The sequence below is a fragment of the Euprymna scolopes genome, chromosome 20 (assembly GCF_053919585.1).
Source record: "Euprymna scolopes isolate OS-2025 chromosome 20, ASM5391958v1, whole genome shotgun sequence".
NCBI classification, from domain to species: domain Eukaryota; kingdom Metazoa; phylum Mollusca; class Cephalopoda; order Sepiida; family Sepiolidae; genus Euprymna; species Euprymna scolopes.
The window spans coordinates 45014403-45035781 of NC_136501.1; the positions used below are offsets into that span (position 1 = coordinate 45014403).

Genomic DNA, 21379 nt, shown 5'->3' on the forward strand with positions numbered 1-21379 from the left:
TATAACACCATTGAATACAACAGAAAAAAATGACTGTTGTTTAGAGTTAAAATTTGTGTGAAAAAGAAAAAACAAACAACAAAAAAAAGAAATTTATTTCTTTTGTTTTCATTTAATTTTACTCTATATAAAAAAAATCTCGCATTGTTCTTGGCTTTTAATTTTACCTTATATATAAATATATATATATATATATATATATATATATATATATATATATATATATATATATATATATATATATATACGAGCAAACGGTTAATAAAACATGTTTAAAACACTTTGAAATGAGTTAAAAACATATTTAATCTGAAAAGGCCTTTTCAGATTAAATATGTTCTAACTCATTTCAAAGTGTTTTTAACGTGTTTTAATAACTGTTTGCTCGTATTATAAGCTCTATCTCCTATTTGGTTTTATAGAGCTTTTACCTCTGGCTGAGATAACTTTATAAATATTAATCTTTAATATTTATAATATTAATATTTATAATATAATTTAATTTTACCATCTTGGATCATTTTGGTAAATTCAATTGTAATTTTTTATTTTATATACAATATATATATATATATATATATATATACGTATTTATATATATATGTGTGTGTGTGTATATATATATATATATATATATATATATATATATATATTAATTCACTCTTAGAAAGCACGATAATTTTGATATTTCAAATATAACGGATCAATAACCAGATAGACTTTGTTTAAATAAACATTTATTTATTGATTGATTTAAAGTTCAAATGCTCGACTTACAAAGAGCCTTCATCATGAAAATTAAGACAATATTTTTTTTTTTTTATGTGGCGCAGTTCTCAGGTGTTGATGACGATAAAGATCCGGTCAGTGTGTAAGCTACTAGATAAAAACGTTTCTCACGAGAAATAAAAACTAATTCCCTGAATATAACAGTTTTGCGTTGGTCATAATTTCTTTATCTTTAATCAAGATGTAATAACCTACTCTAGTTTTAATCAAAATCCATTACATGAGTTTTGGGTTCTAGAAAATATATCTCTAATTTAAGAAGAAAGTGAATTTCTAGTCGTATACTTTAATTGATATCTGATGACTACAGTTCATATTCAACGCAAATCTGAAATATTTGAAAGTTCAAATAACGGTCTGTGCACATATTATGGCTCTTAAAATCCTGAAATTAAGGGAATCTATATATTGATAGCGTAGTACCTTTGCATAAGCATATATATTGTACATGTGTTACGGTTTCCAGATTACAAATTATTCGATTTGCGGATCCTATTTATTAAAAAGGAGGATAGAATGTGATAACATAATACAGTCATAAAATTATTAGTAATAGATAAGTTAATTTTAAAAGGAGATAAAATAATACGAACATAAAAATATTATTAGATAAGTTAATTTTAAAAGGTGATAACATACTACAACATAAAATCATTAGTAACAGATCAGTTAATTTTAAAAGGAGATAACGTAATACGAACATAAAAATATTATTAGATAAGTTAATTTTAAAAGGTGATAACATACTACGAACATAACATTATCAGTAGTACATTAATTAATTTTAAAAGGTGATAACATACTACGAACATAAATTATTTGTAATAGATAAGTTAATTTTAAAAGATGATAACATACTACGAACATAAATTATTAGTAATAGATAAGTTAATTTTAAAAGGTGATAACATACTACAAAAATTAAATTATAAGTAACAGATTAGTTAATTTATTTTTTACATAATGGTCACTACTTATCAATGCCCGGAAGCCACTCAGGGATGAGGGTTATTGCAAGTACAGTACGTTAGTGTGGAGATTTGATGAAGTGTTTACTTAAGGGGGAGGTTCATTAGGAATTTGTTAAAATGTTTAGTAACAAATAAGTTAAATTTACGAGGTGATAACATACTACGAACACAACATTATTAGTACTAGATAAGTTAATTTTAAATGGTGATAATATACTAAACACATAAAATTATTAGTAACAGATAAGTTAATTTTAAAAGGTGATAATATACTACGAACATAAAATTATTAGTAACAGATAAGTTAATTTTAAAAGGTGATAATATACTACGAACATAAAATTATTAGTAACAGAAAAGTTAATTTTAAAAGGTGATAATATACAACGAACATAAAAGTATTAGTAACAGATAAATTAATTTTAAAAGTTGATAACATACTACGAACATAAAATTATTAGTAACAGATAAGTTTATTTTAAAAGGTGATTATATACTTCGAACATAAAATTATTAGTAACAAATAAGTTAATTTTTAAAGGTGATAATATACTACGAACATAAAATTATTAGTAATAGATAAGTTAATTTTAAAAGGTGATAATATACTACGAACATGACATTATTAGTACTAGATAAGTTAATTTTAAAAGGTGATAATATACTACGAACATAAAATTATTAGTAAGAGATAAGTTAATTTTACAAGGTGATAATATACTACGGACATAAAATTATTAGTAACAGATAAGTTAATTTAAAAAGTTTATAATATACTACGAAAATAAAATGAATAGTAATAGATAAGTTAATTTTAAAAGGTGATAATATACTACGAACATAAAATTATTAGTAACAGATAAGTTTATTTTAAAAGGTGATTATATACTTCGAACATAAAATTATTAGTAACAGATAAGTTAATTTTTAAAGGTGATAATATACTACGAACATAAAATTATTAGTAATAGATAAGTTAATTTTAAAAGGTGATAATATACTACGAACATAAAATTATTAGTAACAGATAAGTTAATTTTAAAAGGTGATAATATACTACGAACATAAAATTATTAGTAATAGATAAGTTAATTTTTAAAGGTGATAATATACTACGAACATAAAATTATAAGTAATAGATAAGTTAATTTTAAAAGGTGATAATATACTACGAACATAAAATTATTAGTAACAGATAAGTTAATTTTTAAAGGTGATAATATACTACAAACATAAAATTATTAGTAATAGATAAGTTAATTTTAAAAGGTGATAATATACTACGAACATAAAATTATTAGTAACAGATTAGTTAATTTTAAAAGGTGATAATATACTACGAACATGACATTATTAATAATAGATAAGTTAATTTTAAAAGGTGATAATATACTACGAACATAAAATTTTTAGTAATAGATAAGTTAATTTTAAAAGGTGATAATATACTACGAACATAAAATTATTAGTAACAGATAAGTTAATTTTAAAAGGTGATAATATACTACGAACATAAAATTATTAGTAATAGATAAGTTAATTTTAAAAGGTGATAATATACTACGATCAAAAAATTATTATTAACAGATAAGTTAATTTTAAAAGGAGATAATATACGACAAACATAAAATTATTAGTAACAGATAAGTTAATTTTCAACGGTGATAATATACTACAAACATAAAATTATTAGTAAGAGATGAGTTAATTTTAAAAGGTGATAATATACTACGAACATAAAATTATTAGTAACAGATAAGTTAATTTTAAAAGGTGATAATATACTACGAACATAAAATTATTAGTAATAGATAAGTTAATTCTAAAAGGTGATAACATACTACGAACATAAAATTATTAGTAACAGATGAGTTAATTTTAAAAGGTGATAATATACTACGAACATAAAATTATTAGTAATAGATAATTTAATTTTAAATGGTGATAACATACTACGAACATAAAATTATTAGTAACAGATAAGTTAATTTTAAAAGGTGATAACATACTACGAACATAAAATTATTAGTAATAGATAATTTAATTTTTAATGGTGATAACATACTACGAACATAAAATTATTAGTAACAGATAAGTTAATTTTAAAAGGTGATAATATACTACGAACAAAAAATTATTATTAACAGATAAGTTAATTTTAAAAGGAGATAATATACTACAAACATAAAATTATTAGTAACAGATAAGTTAATTTTAAACGGTGATAATATACTACGAACATAAAATTATTAGTAACAGATGAGTTAATTTTAAAAGGTGATAATATACTACGAACATAAAATTATTAGCAACAGATAAGTTAATTTTAAAAGGTGATAATATACTACGAACATAAAATTATTAGTAATAGATAAGTTAATTCTAAAAGGTGATAACATACTACGAACATAAAATTATTAGTAACAGATGAGTTAATTTTAAAAGGTGATAATATACTACGAACATAAAATTATTAGTAATAGATAATTTAATTTTAAATGGTGATAACATACTACGAACATAAAATTATTAGTAACAGATAAGTTAATTTTAAAAGGTGATAATATACTACGACCATAAAATTATTAGTAACAGATAAGTTAATTTTAAAATGTGATAATATACTAGGAACATAAAATTATTAGTAACAGATAAGTTAATTTTTAAAGGTGATAATATACTACAAACATAAAATTATTAATAATAGATAAGTTAATTTTAAAAGGTGATAATATACTACGAACATAAAATTATTAGTAAAAGATAAGTTAATTTTAAAAGGTGATAATATACTACGAACATAAAATTATTAGTAATAGATAAGTTAATTTTTAAAGGTGATAATATACTACAAACATTAAATTATTAGTAATAGATATGTTAATTTTAAGAGGTGATAATATACTACGAACATAAAATTATTTTTAATAGATAAGTTAATTTTAAAAGGTGATAATATACTACGAACATAAAATTATTAGTAACAGATAAGGTAATTTTAAAAGGTGATAATATACTGCGAACATAAAATTATTAGTAACAGATAAGGTAATTTTAAATTGTGATAACATACTACGAACATAAAATTATTAGTAACAGATGAGTTAATTTTAAAAGGTGATAACATACTACGAACATAAAATTATTAATAATAAATAAGTTACTTTTAAAAGGGGATAACATACTACGAACATAAAATTATTAGTAATAGATAAGTTAATTTTAAAAGGTGATAACATACTACGAACATAAAATTATTAGTAACAGATAAGTTAATTTTAAAAGGTGATAATATACTACGAACATTAATTTATTAGTAATAGATAAGTTAATTTTAAAAGGTGATAATATACTACGAACATAAAATTATTAGTAAAAGATAAGTTAATTTTAAAAGGTGATAACATACTACGAACATAAAATTATTAGTAACAGATAAGTTGATTTTAAAAGGTGACAACATACTACGAACATAAAATTATTAGTAACAGATAAGGTAATTTTAAATTGTGATAATATACTACGAACATAACATTATTAGTAACAGATAAGTTAATTTTAAATGGTGATAACATACTACGAACAAAAAATTATTAATAATAAATAAGTTAATTTTAAATGGTTATAACATACTACGAACATAAAATTATTAGTTATAGATAAGTTAACTTTAAAAGGAGATAACATACTACGAACATAAAATTATTAGTAATAGATAAGTTAATTTTAAAAGGCGATTATATACTACAAACATAACATTATTAGTAATAGATAAGTTAATTTTAAATGGTGATAGCATACTACGAACAGTACTGCAAACATAACATTATTAGTAATAGATAAATTAATTTAATGTACGAAGTATTTTATTACCTTCTTTTTTAATAAATAGGATCTCTCCATCACCGAAGACACAATCTTTAAAAAAAGCCATTAAAAACAAAATGATATCGCATTTGGGCCGTACGTTTTTAATAAAAAGTGTTTGTTTGTTTGTTTGTTTTTTGTTGTTGTTTTTTTTTTTGTTTTTTTGTTGTTTAATGTTATGTTTATTTTCTTAGTGAAACTTTCTCATCCTGTGTTTTAATGGCCACCTTGATACGATTTCTCATAGAATTTTTTTTCTTAAAATTGTAATGTAAAACTGATTGTGAAATATTTAATAATTTCTTAGTACCTTTTACATACGTACGTGTAGCATGGTTTATTTTTAAAAGCAATAATAAACTTTAACTTTAATAAGAAATACATATTATTGAAACAAAATTTACAAATATTTTTACTGCCGCTGTGGAATTTCCACAGGGCCCGCTAGTATTTATTAATGCTTGTTCAATACTTAATATTAAAATTTCACAAAAATTGAATGTTTCTGAATATTTACAAAATGGTTTCACTCCGTAAGACTTGATTGAACTAAATATAGCACACATTACGGCCTTTTCTGCCTTAAGCAGATAAGCTCCAAGAAACATAATTATCGGTTAGTGTAGTAGTGAATCACATACATGCATGCACATAAACATATGCACACACATAACTTCATCTAAATAGATGTATATCGCCATTAACAGAGAGACTGTTTCTTTCAATCACAGTACACTATGACTAGCCAGCAAGTGCCTCGAGCAAGAGTCAGTACGATCGTCTAATAAATAGTCTTTTTACTTGTCAGTCACTAGCCATGAGTAGCCTAAATTTCAATGGCTGCATAAACACTTCCAATCGCCATAGAGTTCTCTATTTATTTACGTGAAGATATTTCTATTTTATCAGTTGCCAATTACCGATTTCACTTACCACAGTGCTCAGCACAGGAAGGGAGTATATAAAGTCGTCCACAGATTGTTTTTCAGTATCACAGCACTTCGCTGGCGAATGAGGTAAGTGCTTTGATGTTTATCTGCCTCCCACGGCATTTCAATAGCCGGCGTCCAAGAGAGAAGAGCATTCCGACCTGCAAAACATGCCTGGGCAGCCCCGTCGGCATTTGTTAGTTGGAGCCTTAGTAATAAATTAATACCTTTTTAAAGGGAGAAGGTAAGGCCTCGGAGGCTGAACCTCATAGAACTGCCCAGGGCCAAAGCCATACCTCAGTCAACATGAAAATGGCCATCTCAACAAGGGTTTAGGCTGCTGGCTTTGGTGCCAAGGACTTCGAGTCGCGATCAAAACTCGACCGTTTGATAAATGTCAGCGCTTCTATCCCCTCGACTGTCATCACAAGTTGTGGATATCCGGAATCTCAATGTTTATATGAGCACTATCGATTGTCGGAGGGTGCTTCTTTTTTAAACACGAAGAACTTGGCAGGCGCATATATTTTCAAGTTTAAAGTCATAATAGAGAAACGATTTTTAACAATAAAATGCAAAAATTAGAACTGGCAAATTGGCAAAATCAAACGCGAGATTTGAATCTTATTGGAAGCATTTGGGATTTAATAGTTGTAACGACTGAATGTAGAAAAGTTTCTTTTAAAGCAAGACTGTCCGAACAAATAAAAATTATTTGTAACTTAATAACAAACGATACTTTCAAAAATTACATCCTTCATAAACATTATTTGTCAGAGCACAGTCGAATATTTTCCCTCGATATCAAAGCCAATAGAGTCTGGGTTCTTATTGAAATGGCTTTTACTCGGTTGACTGAGATTGTTACTGGCCCTGTGCAGTTCAATAAGGTCCACCCTTCCAGGCCGTTGACTCGTCTTTCGGTGGAGTAAGTTTATTTCTTAGTCCCTGAGGTGCCCCTACCATGAAATTCTGATGGTGTATATACCCTTATATACCATGACATAATCCTGATAAAATTTTTATTAGAATATATTTGTTGTTTTCAAGTCGGTTTCTATTTAATCCATAGTTGAGACCCTAACAGGTACCACCACTCCGGGTCAGAGTGGACCTGGGTGCAATGGCAATTAAAGGGTGACTTCACCCTCCCCAAAGCCCGCAAGCTGGGGCCTCACCACTGGATCTAGTTTAAGGTCATATCCAGGACCTGTTTGTTTTTTGTTTATTTTTCATGTAATAACAGTTGTATTTGCTTGTTTGTTTTTGTTTTGTTTTTTGTCTTTTTTGGGGGAGGGGGGTCATATAATAACAGTTGTATTCTTTCGATATTTTTTTTAAACTAATGTTCTCGTTCTTTCGGTATCTCGTCGAACTCAGAAATCTTTCTTTCGAACTCGGGAATCTCTAGAGAATTTCTAACGGAACCCTCTATTTTATCCACTGTGGTAGCATACTCTCCTTCCGGCAGCCATGACTGAGTAGAAGTTCTAAAACATGTACAGCTGAACTTTGCGGGTCGTCACTTCGTGTGGAAGTTTTATAAAAAGTTTGGTTTTCGCTGAGGATATGTCACAAATATTCACTTTCAACTACATCAAATACGGCTTCAAAATGCAACCGACTGATCGTTGTTATCGTCCTTTTTCCTGGTTATGGAAATTGAACCGTCAAACTAGAGAAGTGTGAAACTTAAAACTGAATTTTACTAAGTATTTTATTTATTACGTCACGGTCCTTGCAGATTCGTCAGTTATACAGAAAAATCCCCGAATTCGACAAGATATACCTGAAGAAATTTGGAGGTTGCATCAATCGAAACGTTGTGAAAATAACACTCAAGATTAACAGTAGTGCGAAGAATCCAATTTTTTTTTTTTTTACAAAGTGGTCACCACTTATCAAGGCCCGGAAGCCACACAGGGATAAGGGTTATTGTAAGTACAGTACGTTAGTGTGGATATTTAAAGTGTCTACTTAAGGGGGCGGTTCATCAGGAATTTGTTTACGTTGGACTTGAAGACATCCAAGTTGTAGTCAGGAGGGAAGCAGGCAGACGGAACAGAGTGCCACAGGCGTGCAGTTCTAAGAAAGAAACTTTGTTCATGGAATCTACGTCTTGATTTAGGCATAGATAAGGAGTGGGGAAAGTTTTTGGCCGTGGATTCAGCTAGACGGGTGTTTTTTGTAAAAGATTGGCGAGGGGGGGAACCAGAGATTGGAGTTCAGACGAGCACCTGCCATGGAAATAACGATAAAACAAAGATAGGCTTGCAACGTCTCTTCTGTGGGAGAGAGGTTGCAGGGAAGAGAAAAGGGCATCCCCCAGTAAGCCACGAAGTCTATTTTGTACTCTGTCAAGGCAGAATAGGCTGTTTTTAGCAGCTCCTGCCCAGATATGGCAGAAGTATTCCATCCTTGGACGTACTTGGCTTTTATATAGATAGAGAATTGCATCAGTAGTGAGATATCTTCTGGAAGGTAGAAGGATCCCACCATCTTTCCAGCGATCTTGGCAACAGACTTGATGTACGTGTTCCATTTCAGATCAGGAGTAAAGGTCAAGCCCAGAAGCTTGTCAAAACATGGGGCTTCTCCTAGATGAGAGCCATCCATTTCAATTGATGCCAGATGGGGGTCAGAGCGTGGATCATGTAAAGATAGGAGTTTGGTTTTAGATGCATTAAAGGTAACCAGCCACGTCTTCCTCCACTGAACCACTCGAGAGAGAATCAGAGAGAGCTTTGTCATTTACAGCCTTTGATGTGTTGCTGTAGATGGTCGTGTCATCAGCATAGCTGTCAACGAATGATTTAAGTATGTGTTTAGGGAGATCATTGATGTAGATCAGGAAGAGAGTTGGGCCCAGGATGGACCCTTGAGGGACTCCAGCATTAATACTGCAGGCCTCTGATTTTTGTCCATCGACCACTACTCTTATTAGCCTATCAGAGAGAAATGATTTAATGATAGAGAGAATATTTCCAGTTATACCGTAGCTGGAGATCTTGTGAAGTAGACCCTTATGCTATACCTTGTCGAAGGCCTTTGATATGTCAAGAGCAATTGCCCTGGAAAGGAAGCCTTTGTCAAGATATTCACTAATCCTATGAGATATAACCGTTAGCACATCTGCGGTAGATCTAGCAGAACGGAAACCATATTGCATGTCACTAAGAAAGTTATTTCTGCTGAGGTGGTTGACTATTTCTCTATTTAATATGGATTCCAGCAACTTACTCATAACACACAGGAGACTTATTGGTCTGTACTGAAAGGGAGATGACTTATCACCTGAGCTCTTAAATACAGGACATACTGATGAGGTTTTCCAGGGTGTTGGAAAGCACTTCTCCTTAGGGCAACGTTTAAACAGTTTCGTAAGTATGGTAGCAAGTTCTGGTTGAAGCTTTTTTAACACTATAATTGGGATGCCGTCAGGGCCAGTACCCTTACTTGAATCAAGGTTCTTGATTAGCTTGGCGACCTCATGGAAATATGGGGCGTTGATGGCCTTCGTCGCATGGGGTAGAATTAGCTGCAAAGTTCTTGGCAAATAGTTTGGCCTTGTCTGATGCTGAGGAGATGACCTCTGGTCTGTTGATAATGGTTGGGATAGAACGCAGACTAATAATAAAATACAAAAAATAATACAAATAACCAATTTCCATCTAAAACATTCATAAACAATCTGACGAATTACAAGCACTTGTAACCCCTCGACTAGAATACCTCCGACAAACCCGACAAGCAGTTAAATCACACTCCTTCGCAATAGAGATCATTAGGTGTAAGAAAGCCTTCATCTACAATAGTTTCTTCTCCAGAACTGCTAGACTTTGGAACTCCTTTCCGGGATTCTGCTTTCCCAACTTTACTGACATGCAGAAGTTCAAATGTAATGTGAACAAACATCTTGGTACTCATAATACCCCTGCTACTTATGTCCCCGATAGTAGCCCCCTACTTCAAAGTGGCACTGTGTCTTATTTTGGGTGAAAATTGAGTAATAGAAGGACATTGTTTAGTCTTAAACACGTTTTTTTAAAATATCTATTATAGGTTTTATCTGTTTTATCAAAGACTGCCTAAAAATATGTAAACACTGTGCATATTTTGATATATTTATTCTTTTTCTTTACAGGTATGTCCGCCGCTTCTTACCCTTGCGATGCTTAAGTCGACGTATACTCCTGATTTGTGTCGTACTCAGCTGTTTCACAATGTTTCTATTCGATCGGTGGGTTGTCACGAAAAACGTTTTCCACGCTGCGAAACAGATATTCGCCAAAGAATTATTATTCTCCGGATATCTGGTCGATACGAAGCAATGTCGGATACCGAATCTTGACCCGTTCGATCCGTCAATCAGCAAATACCTTAAGGAGACCCATTGGGAACCGTGTCCTAGTCCGCCATCTTTGACTTATCAGGATGGCGATACGCTACGTCTAAACTGGACAGTGATTAATCAGTATTACTACAATCGCTTCAGCATTTGTCAGTATTACCCGATTCTGCGCGACTCCGTAAACGACAAAACTTACCATATACCCAAACTGGGTATACATTTCAACAATGACATACTTGTGGAGCACGAATTCATAAAAGTTATTTGCTTCGATAAAGATAACGCGGTGATCTACACGAACTATTACGCTTACGTGTTGCACGCGGACATCGTCCAACCAAAACGTCTGACAAAAGTCGATAAAATCCGCGAAGTGCTTAGTAAATCTTCAATAAAGCTTGGACGTTCCATTTTAAATAGAACTCTGCTCTCTTCTGCTTCTACTTCTCCGTCCATGGAAACAGTGTCCGCGACACGGCAACCAATACCAGAAACAAAAAAACGATTGAACGTTCTTATAATCGGCATTGATTCTATGTCCCGTTTAAACTTTATGCGCCAAATGCCTCAAACGCGTTCATATTTGCTAGAAAAGTTGGGCGCCATAGATATGTCAGGATATAACAAAGTAGCTGATAATACGTTTGTGAATTTGGTTCCAATACTTTGCGGAAAATACGTCGAGGACCTTCCTTGGAATGAGACGTTAAGCAAACAACCCTTTGATAAATATGACTTTGTGTGGAAGCGTTATAAAGAGTATGGTTTTGCTACGATGTTCGCTGAGGATGCGCCTGAAATATCCACTTTCAATTTCATGAAATACGGCTTCAAAATGCAACCGACGGATCATTATTATCGTCCTTTTGCTCTGGCGATGGAAGATGATCGTGGGGTTTGGTCCGAGGACTCACACTGTATAAAAGATCGGATGGAAACCGAAATGGTTCTCCAATACAGTTACGATTTTGCGCGTGTATACAAAGACGAGCAATATTTTGGGATGTCTTTTATAAGTCGACTGACGCATGGAAACATCAACAATGCCGGCCGCGGGGATTTAGTCTACTTAAAGTTCTTCCAGAAGCTTAAGCAGGAGAACCTGTTGAAAGACACCCTGTTGTTTGTCTTCTCTGATCACGGAATACGTTTCGGAAAGTTCCGAAAAACATATATCGGACGGATCGAAGAGCGTCTACCGTTCATGTTCGTTGTGCCGCCACGTTGGCTGGTAGAACGTTATCCAAATGTCTGGGGTAATCTGAAAGTTAACACCCGCCGTCTGACCACGCCTTTTGATTTTCACGAAACATTAATTGAGGCCCTGGATATCGACACGGCAGCGGGGTTAGTTGACAAACATATTAAGTACGGAATACCGATTAAAAAGAAGAGGGCCTACAGCCTTTTCTCTCGCGTGCCGTACGAAAGGACTTGCGAGGATGCGACTATACTCACGCATTGGTGTTGCTGCCACCAGCTGACTCCGATCGATGTCAACGACGGTAAGGTAATCAGGGCCGCTGAGGACATCGTGAAAAAGATTAATCTGATGTTGGAGATAGAGAAAAAATGTGCAGTGTTAAAACTGAACAAGATAGTCGATGCCTCCGTAATCGGTGCAAACGAGGAGTTGCTGCGATTCAAGAATAGCGTCAACGATGTCATTGATCGACAGGTGTATTTTGGTAAACCGGTTGAAATAACCAGCACCGACTATCAACTGACTATTGAGACATCACCAGGGTTGGCTCATCTCGAAGCGTCGATCAGGCACAACCCAGGTACTGACAAATACACACTTTTGGGAAGTCTCAGTCGCACGAACATAATCGGCAGACAAGCAGACTGTATAAAAAACGCGAGATTACAAAAATATTGTTATTGTCCAGAGGATGCTAAATAGAAAATAAAGAGAACAAAACTATAAACTATCATTTATATATATATATATATATATATATATATATACATATATATATATATATATATATATATATATATATATATATATATATATATATATATATGCCTTTAAAGCCTAAATATATTTTTACTGAGCTTATTATTATGGAGTAAAATGGAACAAGGAAAATCTGCGACTGATGTGTGAAGATAGTTTCGTGTTCAATTTTTCAATATTTAAAGCTAAAAAATGGTACAAGACAAAAATATCCGTATTTGAGGGAAATATATATTGTAATTAGTGTATAATAAATGTATTTATTTCATATATATATATATATATATATATATATATATATATATATATATATATATATATATATATTCCAATTGTCTGACGTGTGGAACAATTAGGTAATTCAAGATTACAAGTGCTTGGTAGCATGAACCATGAATATAGTTATTATTATTATTATTTATGAATATTTAAAAAAAAACTTGCTTATTAAAATAAATACATATATATATATATGCATATATATATATATATGTATATATATATATATATATATATATATATATATATATAAGAGCAAATAGTTAATAAAACATGCTAAAAATACTTTGAAAAAGAGTTAAAAACATATTTAATCTGAAAAGGAACCACTTAATAAGTGGATAGTCCTTAATCCGCGGAGTTTCGAAGAAATACTCTCCTTGTCATCAGAGGGTAGGAATTTGCAAAATGCAGGATCGGATTCTGCATACAAAAGTATTTGATGAAACTGCAAGTAAGTCAAAGATCTTACTTGATAATAAAAAGTGAAATAGAGGGAATATGGTGAAGAAAAGGGTGATTCTACGTGAATGGATAGTCTGGTGAAAATTAAAAAAGTAAATTATATAAGTATATATATATATATATCTATATATATATATATATATATATATATATATATATATATAGAGAGAGAGAGAGAGAGAGAGAGAGAGAGAGAGAGAGAGAGAGGGATGTTTAAAAAGCATTACTAAAAAGATTAAGGTAACTTATATTGATATGAAACATAATTTGCCTTATATTTTGCCGGAAAAGTTTGAACATCAAACTTACAAAAGAAAACGAATTTTGTATTCATTTTGGAAAATGTCATACTAACAACAAATTAATAATTTTTATATTTTTTAAATTTTTTATTTCATTTTATTAAAGAAAGTTATTTTTTTCGAAAAATAAATATTATTCAATTTTTCAAATATCGTCATGTAAAACATTCCAACATATTTTACTTTAACTTTTGTATTTGCATCTAAATAATTGTTTTCTTAACGAAAGGCATATAAAACGCATTCCATCTATTTCATTACACTCTAAAGTCAATGTTATAATATACTAGACTACCCGTTACCCGTCGGGTCAGTATGTTATATTAGCTATGGAATTCATGTACGAGCGTGACACTTGTGACGTAAAGAAAATAGTTTTTTTTTTACATAACAGAAACATTTCTGTATAAAGAAAGTATATTAAAATTCTGTATAAAGAAAAATATAAAAAATTCTGTATAAAGAAAGTATATTAAAATGAAAAAAGAATATAGATAGATTTCTATGAGTCGTTCTGTTTATTATAATTGATTATTTTTGAAAAAAAATACAGTTACTGAATTATTAGTGGTTGGCCATACTTATAGGTAAATGTGCACTGAACAGATACCATAATACTTATCATATTTAAATTCAAATTTTAATATATCTACTTTTTTTACATCGTTCATTTCTGTATTACGTTTAAGTTATTTTAAACCCCACTCGTCCCATGTTAAATAATAATTTAGAAATAATAACGTTAATATTTCAGCGTCCCAATTGTTCTTTTTTTGTTGTATTTTGTTTTTTTCGCGTTTAAATTATCCAAATAAACAATTGTTAATACTGTCTGCTTTTTTTTTACATCGTTCATTTCTGTATTACGTTTAAGCTATTTTAAACCCCACTCTTCCCATTAAATAATAATTTCGAAATAATAACGTTAATATTTCAGTGCACAGGTCATGCGCACATACGCAATCGGATGTCGTACACCGGAAAGTGGGTTACGTTAATATTTCAGTGCGCAGGTCATGCGCGTATGCGCAATGTGATGTCGTAAACCGGAAAGTGGTTTACATACATCGTTACAAGGTCATTTGAGTTTTATAATTATATAGATTTATGCATTAAAAATATTTATATCAAAAATTAATTATTTTGCAGTCTACAGTATCACATTTTATTGGTAAATTTAAGAAAAAATTGGAAATATTGTTTCTTATATAATATATTTAAAATTTAAATTAGTTCAATAAATGTTTCTGTAATATTTTCTGTTGGATTACTCATTTTTCACTGAACGTCTTTTGTAATTACGACGAAATTTTGGTTTAACAAATCATTAAAATTTGGATTGTCTCCTCTTTTTCTTAGTATAACTTTTCCCAAAATGAAAACAAAAAATATTTCTCGTTATCCATAGTGCATTTGTGCCAAACGTGTTAATAAAAGAGTATTTGCTATTTATCCGTGGTTTTTACGTTTTTGTTTTGTTTTGTTTTTTACTTGATTTTCAAATTTTCACTTCACTTTCATTTGACAAAAGTAATGTCGTAATAGTGTCGTAATAATGTCGTAATAGGTCTCTAGTAAGATTCTCTTTTACTCTTTTTCATCCCAAACAGAGCATCTTGCCACTTGGAACGTAAGGGTCTACTATGTGATATTGTATCTAAAAACGAAACTGTGGGAAGTTGAGCAGCAAGATAAATGCTCACATTACATGTAAACTTCAGCAAGTTAGGAAGCAAGACCAAAGTCTAGAAGTCCGAGAGATGAAAGGTTTCCTGGCACCTTAAGACCGCGAGTATCAAGGGTTGGGATTTTGCTGATTGTTGGATTAGTTAAATATTTGGAGGGTATGAGTTCCAGGGAAGACGCTGACTCAAGTTAACTGGATATAGGATGGCCTTAGATAAAGAATATTTTTCCAAAGTGAATTATAATGCACTGCAGGACGTTTCCCATTGCTGTAAACTATTCAATTTGCATCGTGATTTTCTAACTCCATTAAATATTGTTCATTCTCATAGTACTTGAGTTGCCAATCGCGTACGTGAATCTTGTCTGTCACTTCATTTATTCTATACTAGCGGGTGGGGGTGCTCGACCTGACCAGGTCGTAAAACACGCTTAAATATGTTTTAATTCGTTCAGATTTCGTATTTATTTAAAGAGCTGATTCTATATTGAATACCATATTGTACTTAATATATGTTACTGATTTCAAAAGATTTTTTTTAAATTTATATGGGTGCCATCATCTAGAATCCAAGCCAGGAAATCCGAGTCAGTCGCGTTCCCTATCGTTTGAGCTATCGATAGATAGCTAAGAAACATTTACAATTAAGCCACTTGAGACAATCATTGAATTTACGCATGCGGAAGGGTAATAGAAATATGTCGTCAAGTTTGATGAATATTTTGTGCTTCAACTTCCCAACATATTTCTGTACGAATTATTAGTCCATCCAAGCAAAGATTTTACCAATATATTTTCACACAGACACGCAGATACATCTACTGTTTTATTCATATAGAATATCGTTTTGTTTTTTGTTTTGTGTTTTTTTAAAAAACACAAAATTCTGATCGGAATAAACATCACTTACTGCTACCACTCGTACAACCATCCTATGTTTGATCTGATCTTTAAATGTATGTTTCAAAAACTGTACGAATGCTTCTTTTGCAATTCTACATTTTCTAACACGATAAAGGTTACGAGTAAAAAAAAAAGGAACAAAAAAAGGAAAAAATAAATTCAAATTAGGCGAAATTACACAGTAAATTAGTAATAAAAACAGTACAACGGCAGAGAACAAATCAATCAATAAGTAGGATGCACGCGGACAACAACCCTGACGATGGTCAATCGAGACAGAAAACGTTCGGTAGGTTAGGGGACTTTATAAGAACTTTGGATCCCACAACAAAAATACTTGTACGAAAACAAGAAAAATTCGAAAGAAAGATCATAAAAAGAAGAACGAAGATCCTCTTTAATAAAATATGCGCGAATAATGAAATTCCACCTAAATATACAAAACTCAAAGGATATATATATTTATATTTATACATATATATATATATATTTATGCATATATATATATATATATATATTTATATATATATATTTATACATATATATATATATTTATGCATACATATATATATTTATACATATATATATTCATACATATATATATATTTATACATATATATATATATATACATATATACATATATATATATATATATATATTCATACAATTTCTATATGAATATAATTTCTATATCAATTAAGGAATTTCTGTAAATTATCGATACCAGTAAAATGAATTTGACCATCCTAGCAAACAAGCTGAAATGAAAAGGTTGCATGCAAGGAAAATGTGATATACTTAATTATTTCAACGAAACGAAACAATTTAAGACAATAATGAGTCTCTACTTATACTTATGATGATGAATGTTCTTTTGTTTACATGTTATAAAGGATATGATTCTTAAGTGAGATGAGAGTATTGTTGTTGTATCTTAGAGAGAGTCTTATTACAAATGATGTCGTGTAGAGAGTTTTATAAAAAGGGATGTTGAAAGAGAGATTGTTCGTTTATAACGATTCCTATATTTTAATGCGCGAGTTTGCACGTTTCCCGAACATTATGATTTCCCAATAACCTATTTTTTCTTTGATGTCTTTAAAAAGTCATTCAACTTAAATATCTAATTTATTTAACCCATATTTTATTATCCACATTCTTTCTAACAATTGAATAGTTTATTATTTATTTCATCAGAATTAACAATTTACTGGACATTCCATTTAAACCTATTGTTCTTTAAAACTTATGTCCAGTGTTCGATTTCTGCTTTCTCTCACTTTATTTTCATTTTAACTAATATCTCTATTTTTATACTTACATGAAAAGGAGGCAGCCCTTATCATATAACATCCCTCCCTTCCATATTTCACAAAAAATTGCATGCATTTTTAAATTTAGTACATTTTTTTTTTAACATCTACACAACCACACGGCTAGAAAGATCAGGCTAAAAAACAAACAAAATAAAATATCACCGCTAACTAACTAACACCTTTCGCGCCCAACACCTTAATTGCGCCTAAATTCTATCTAATTGCCCGATTTTTTTTCTGATTTTTCTTTCCTCTCACCAGAGCCTCCAAGATCCAGCAGATATATCCCACATTCATGCATCTCTAAAAAAAAATACAAGGGTATATCTTTCTTACGTAATCTACGGCATATTTTTGCCTGTCTCCTACTTCATTAAGCTATATATGATTGCCTCGGGACTACCTATCATCGGTTTACTGGTCCCCTTAAGAATTTTCGTATTCTTTCCAACGCCTGTTTATTAATTAAGCCAAGTCTTACGACTTGTTTGGAGTCGTTACGTGCAAATTAACCAGGTTCCCAAATTTTTCGAATAGGGGCACATCTTGTGTTTATAAATCTCTACCAAGTCACTTTTCTTGGAGAAAAATTATAGGATCTCTAAAAAAAACCCACAAAACCAAATGCTAAAACAAAGCATCTTTCTTACGGCTTATCACATCTAAAAACTCTCTAAATACCCGTTTACGTAATTTTAATTCTTGTCCCCCTTCTAGAATTCTAACTGAATCTGTAAGCCAACCATACGTCTTCACTAGTTTTATTTTCTCCTAGACTGTTTAAATCTAATGTATATTTACTGATAACTTTGAATTCTTGCTGTGAAAATCAATAACATTTACATTAAGTATGAATTTACAATATTGTTTAAAACACATTTTCAAAAGAAAATACCTTAATACATTTAAACATATTGCAACAAAACACAAAAAAAGAATTCGTTACATTATACATTTCAAAAGTCCGTTGACACAAAAAAAAAAATCTGTCCCTTTTTCAAAGACCAAAACAATTAAATCATAACATTTTTTTCTTTCTATGTGATAATATATCATATTAATTATATATATATATATATATATATGTATATATATATGTATATATATATGTGTATACATATATATATATGTGTATACATATATATATATATATATATATATATATATATATTTATTTAATCCTGAAGCTTAAGGTCGATAATTGTCTCCATACTCATATAAGCATAAAAGCAAAACTTTGCTTGGATCTGCGAAATTCACAGTTACACTTTCTTAGTGAAATTCGCTTGTGCGCATGCTTGATCTAGAACGGTTAATATGAATCAAGTCGGAACTGTAGTTTCCGCAATTCCAAACGCAGTGTTTGCGCGTTTTCGCTTATTTATTTTTTTTTCAAGAAACTTTGTTTACAAATGTTTTCTTTTTATTATTATTAAAAAGTGTAACGTGTTCTTGTAAATAAAATCACCACCTTAAAAAAAATCCCACACTTTTAAAAATGTGATTTAAGCAGACAAAAATATACAATATGCTAAACTTTTGTTTTTAAATTAAAAGTGTTCGGGCTTTTAGCCTGGAAGTTACCAACGCGACTAATGTTATTTTTTTAAACCTATATGGCTTATTTTATTTGTATTTTTAAATAGTTTAAAATTTATTAATTTTGTAGTAGTTTAACTTTACAGAATAAAAAAATATTTACATTTTTTTCTATAGAAAAGCGAAGAAAAGTTTATTTTTTAAAATACATTTCAGTTAGAAATGTTTTACCTCATATATATATACATATATATACACACACATATATATACACACACATATATACGCACACATATATATACACACACATATATATACACACACACACATATATATACACATATATACACCCACACACACATATATACACACATACACACACACACATATATATACACACACATATATATACACACATATACACACACATATATATACACATATATATATACACACACGATATATATACACACATATATACACGCACATATATATACACATATATACACACACGCACACATATATATACACACATTATATATATATACACACATTATATATATACACACACATATATATATACACATATATATATATACACACATATATATACACACATTATATATACACACACATTATATATATATATTTATATATGTATATATATATATATATATATATATATATATATATATAGCTTTAGCATTTATTTACATCCCACGAGGACAAAGCAAGACGTTTTACACTTTGAACAAAGTTTTTTTTAATTAAAATGTGCAATAACAAGACGAGTATGTAAAACCGTTTTTATAATAAGCTTAGTAAATACCAAAGTTCGTTTTTATTTTTATATAAAAAGTTCTAAAAAGATTTGTAAATAAAATTATCTATCTTTAATTTTTTTTTGCTCATAGTACAAACGTAAACTTTTTTATTCTATATTTTATTTACAAAGTTTTGTTATAAACACACATTTTTAAATTTTAAATAAACCTGTTATCCAATAAAACTATTTTTAAATGGTAATCTTCTAACTTTACCATCGTTTGCAGGCAAAGATTGTGTTTTATGAAAAAATAAATTATTAAAAAATTGTAAATAAAATGTATTTAAACAATGTTTTTCGTTTGTTTGCCTGCGGTAAAATTTTATTTAATCTGTAAAGTTTAAAAGAAATATATTTGTATATTTTTTATTACTCTGTAAAGTGTATACAATTTAAAATAGTGTTTTTTATTAAAATGTTTTTGCGTATTACCCCTTTTTCGACGGCTTATAATGGCAAAGTTTAAAATATTTGTATTAAAAAAAGCAATTTTAATGACAAGCGTATTTTGTTATACGCCTATTTTCAATTAACAACAAGCTTTTTATAAATAAAACCGTTGTTAAATAGTAAAACTTTTTTCGTTAATAAAAATCTGTGACCTAAATTTATAAAAGTATGATTCAACTCAGTTAGAACTTCCGGTTCAGTTGAATCGCAAAAAGAGGATCACGTAAACATTGTATTCCTTCTACCCTAATTGATATTCTACTAATAGACTACCTAGTACTTACCTTTCCCAAGACAATTGATATAAAAAGAATTTAACCATGGTCTCCTTGCACCCCCAAGAAATAACTTCTGGGACGGTAAATCAACTTCAACAGATTGGGTGTTCACAGCTGTCTCTCCATGATAAAGTTGTAATTAAAAAACGAAGCCGTTCAACGCCTGATATTCAAATATCCCAGCGAGGCATTAGCAACAACAAAGTGTATATTCATAGCTTTAATGGTACCAACGGAAAAGTTAGCTTTGCGGCTGTGAACTAAAAAAGGTATTGTTCTGCTTTCCTTGTTTGTTGTTAGGGGGTGATGTAACATGGACAAAAGATAGTTTCAGAACTATTAGCAAAATGAAAGATAGAACTGAAAAGCATGAGAAGCACGTTGACAATGTAGTTTCCCTATCAATTTTGGGAACCATAAATATTAAAGCAAAACGTAGTGAGGCCTGCAGTCTTTCAATCAA

At 30.1% G+C, this 21379-nt stretch overlaps 1 protein-coding gene across 1 annotated transcript in view; it reads left to right on the top strand.

The window, feature by feature from the left end:
- LOC145241402 (uncharacterized) overlaps positions 1-12821 on the top strand; it is a 202177-nt gene extending 189356 nt beyond the window's left edge. Inside the window, exon 2 of the mRNA XM_080104331.1 lies at positions 10701-12821. Within this exon, the coding sequence (XP_079960457.1) occupies positions 10701-12813 (2113 nt within the window). The 3' untranslated portion in view covers positions 12814-12821. The remainder of the gene's footprint in view (positions 1-10700) is intronic.
- Positions 12822-21379: the final 8558 nt, after the last annotated feature.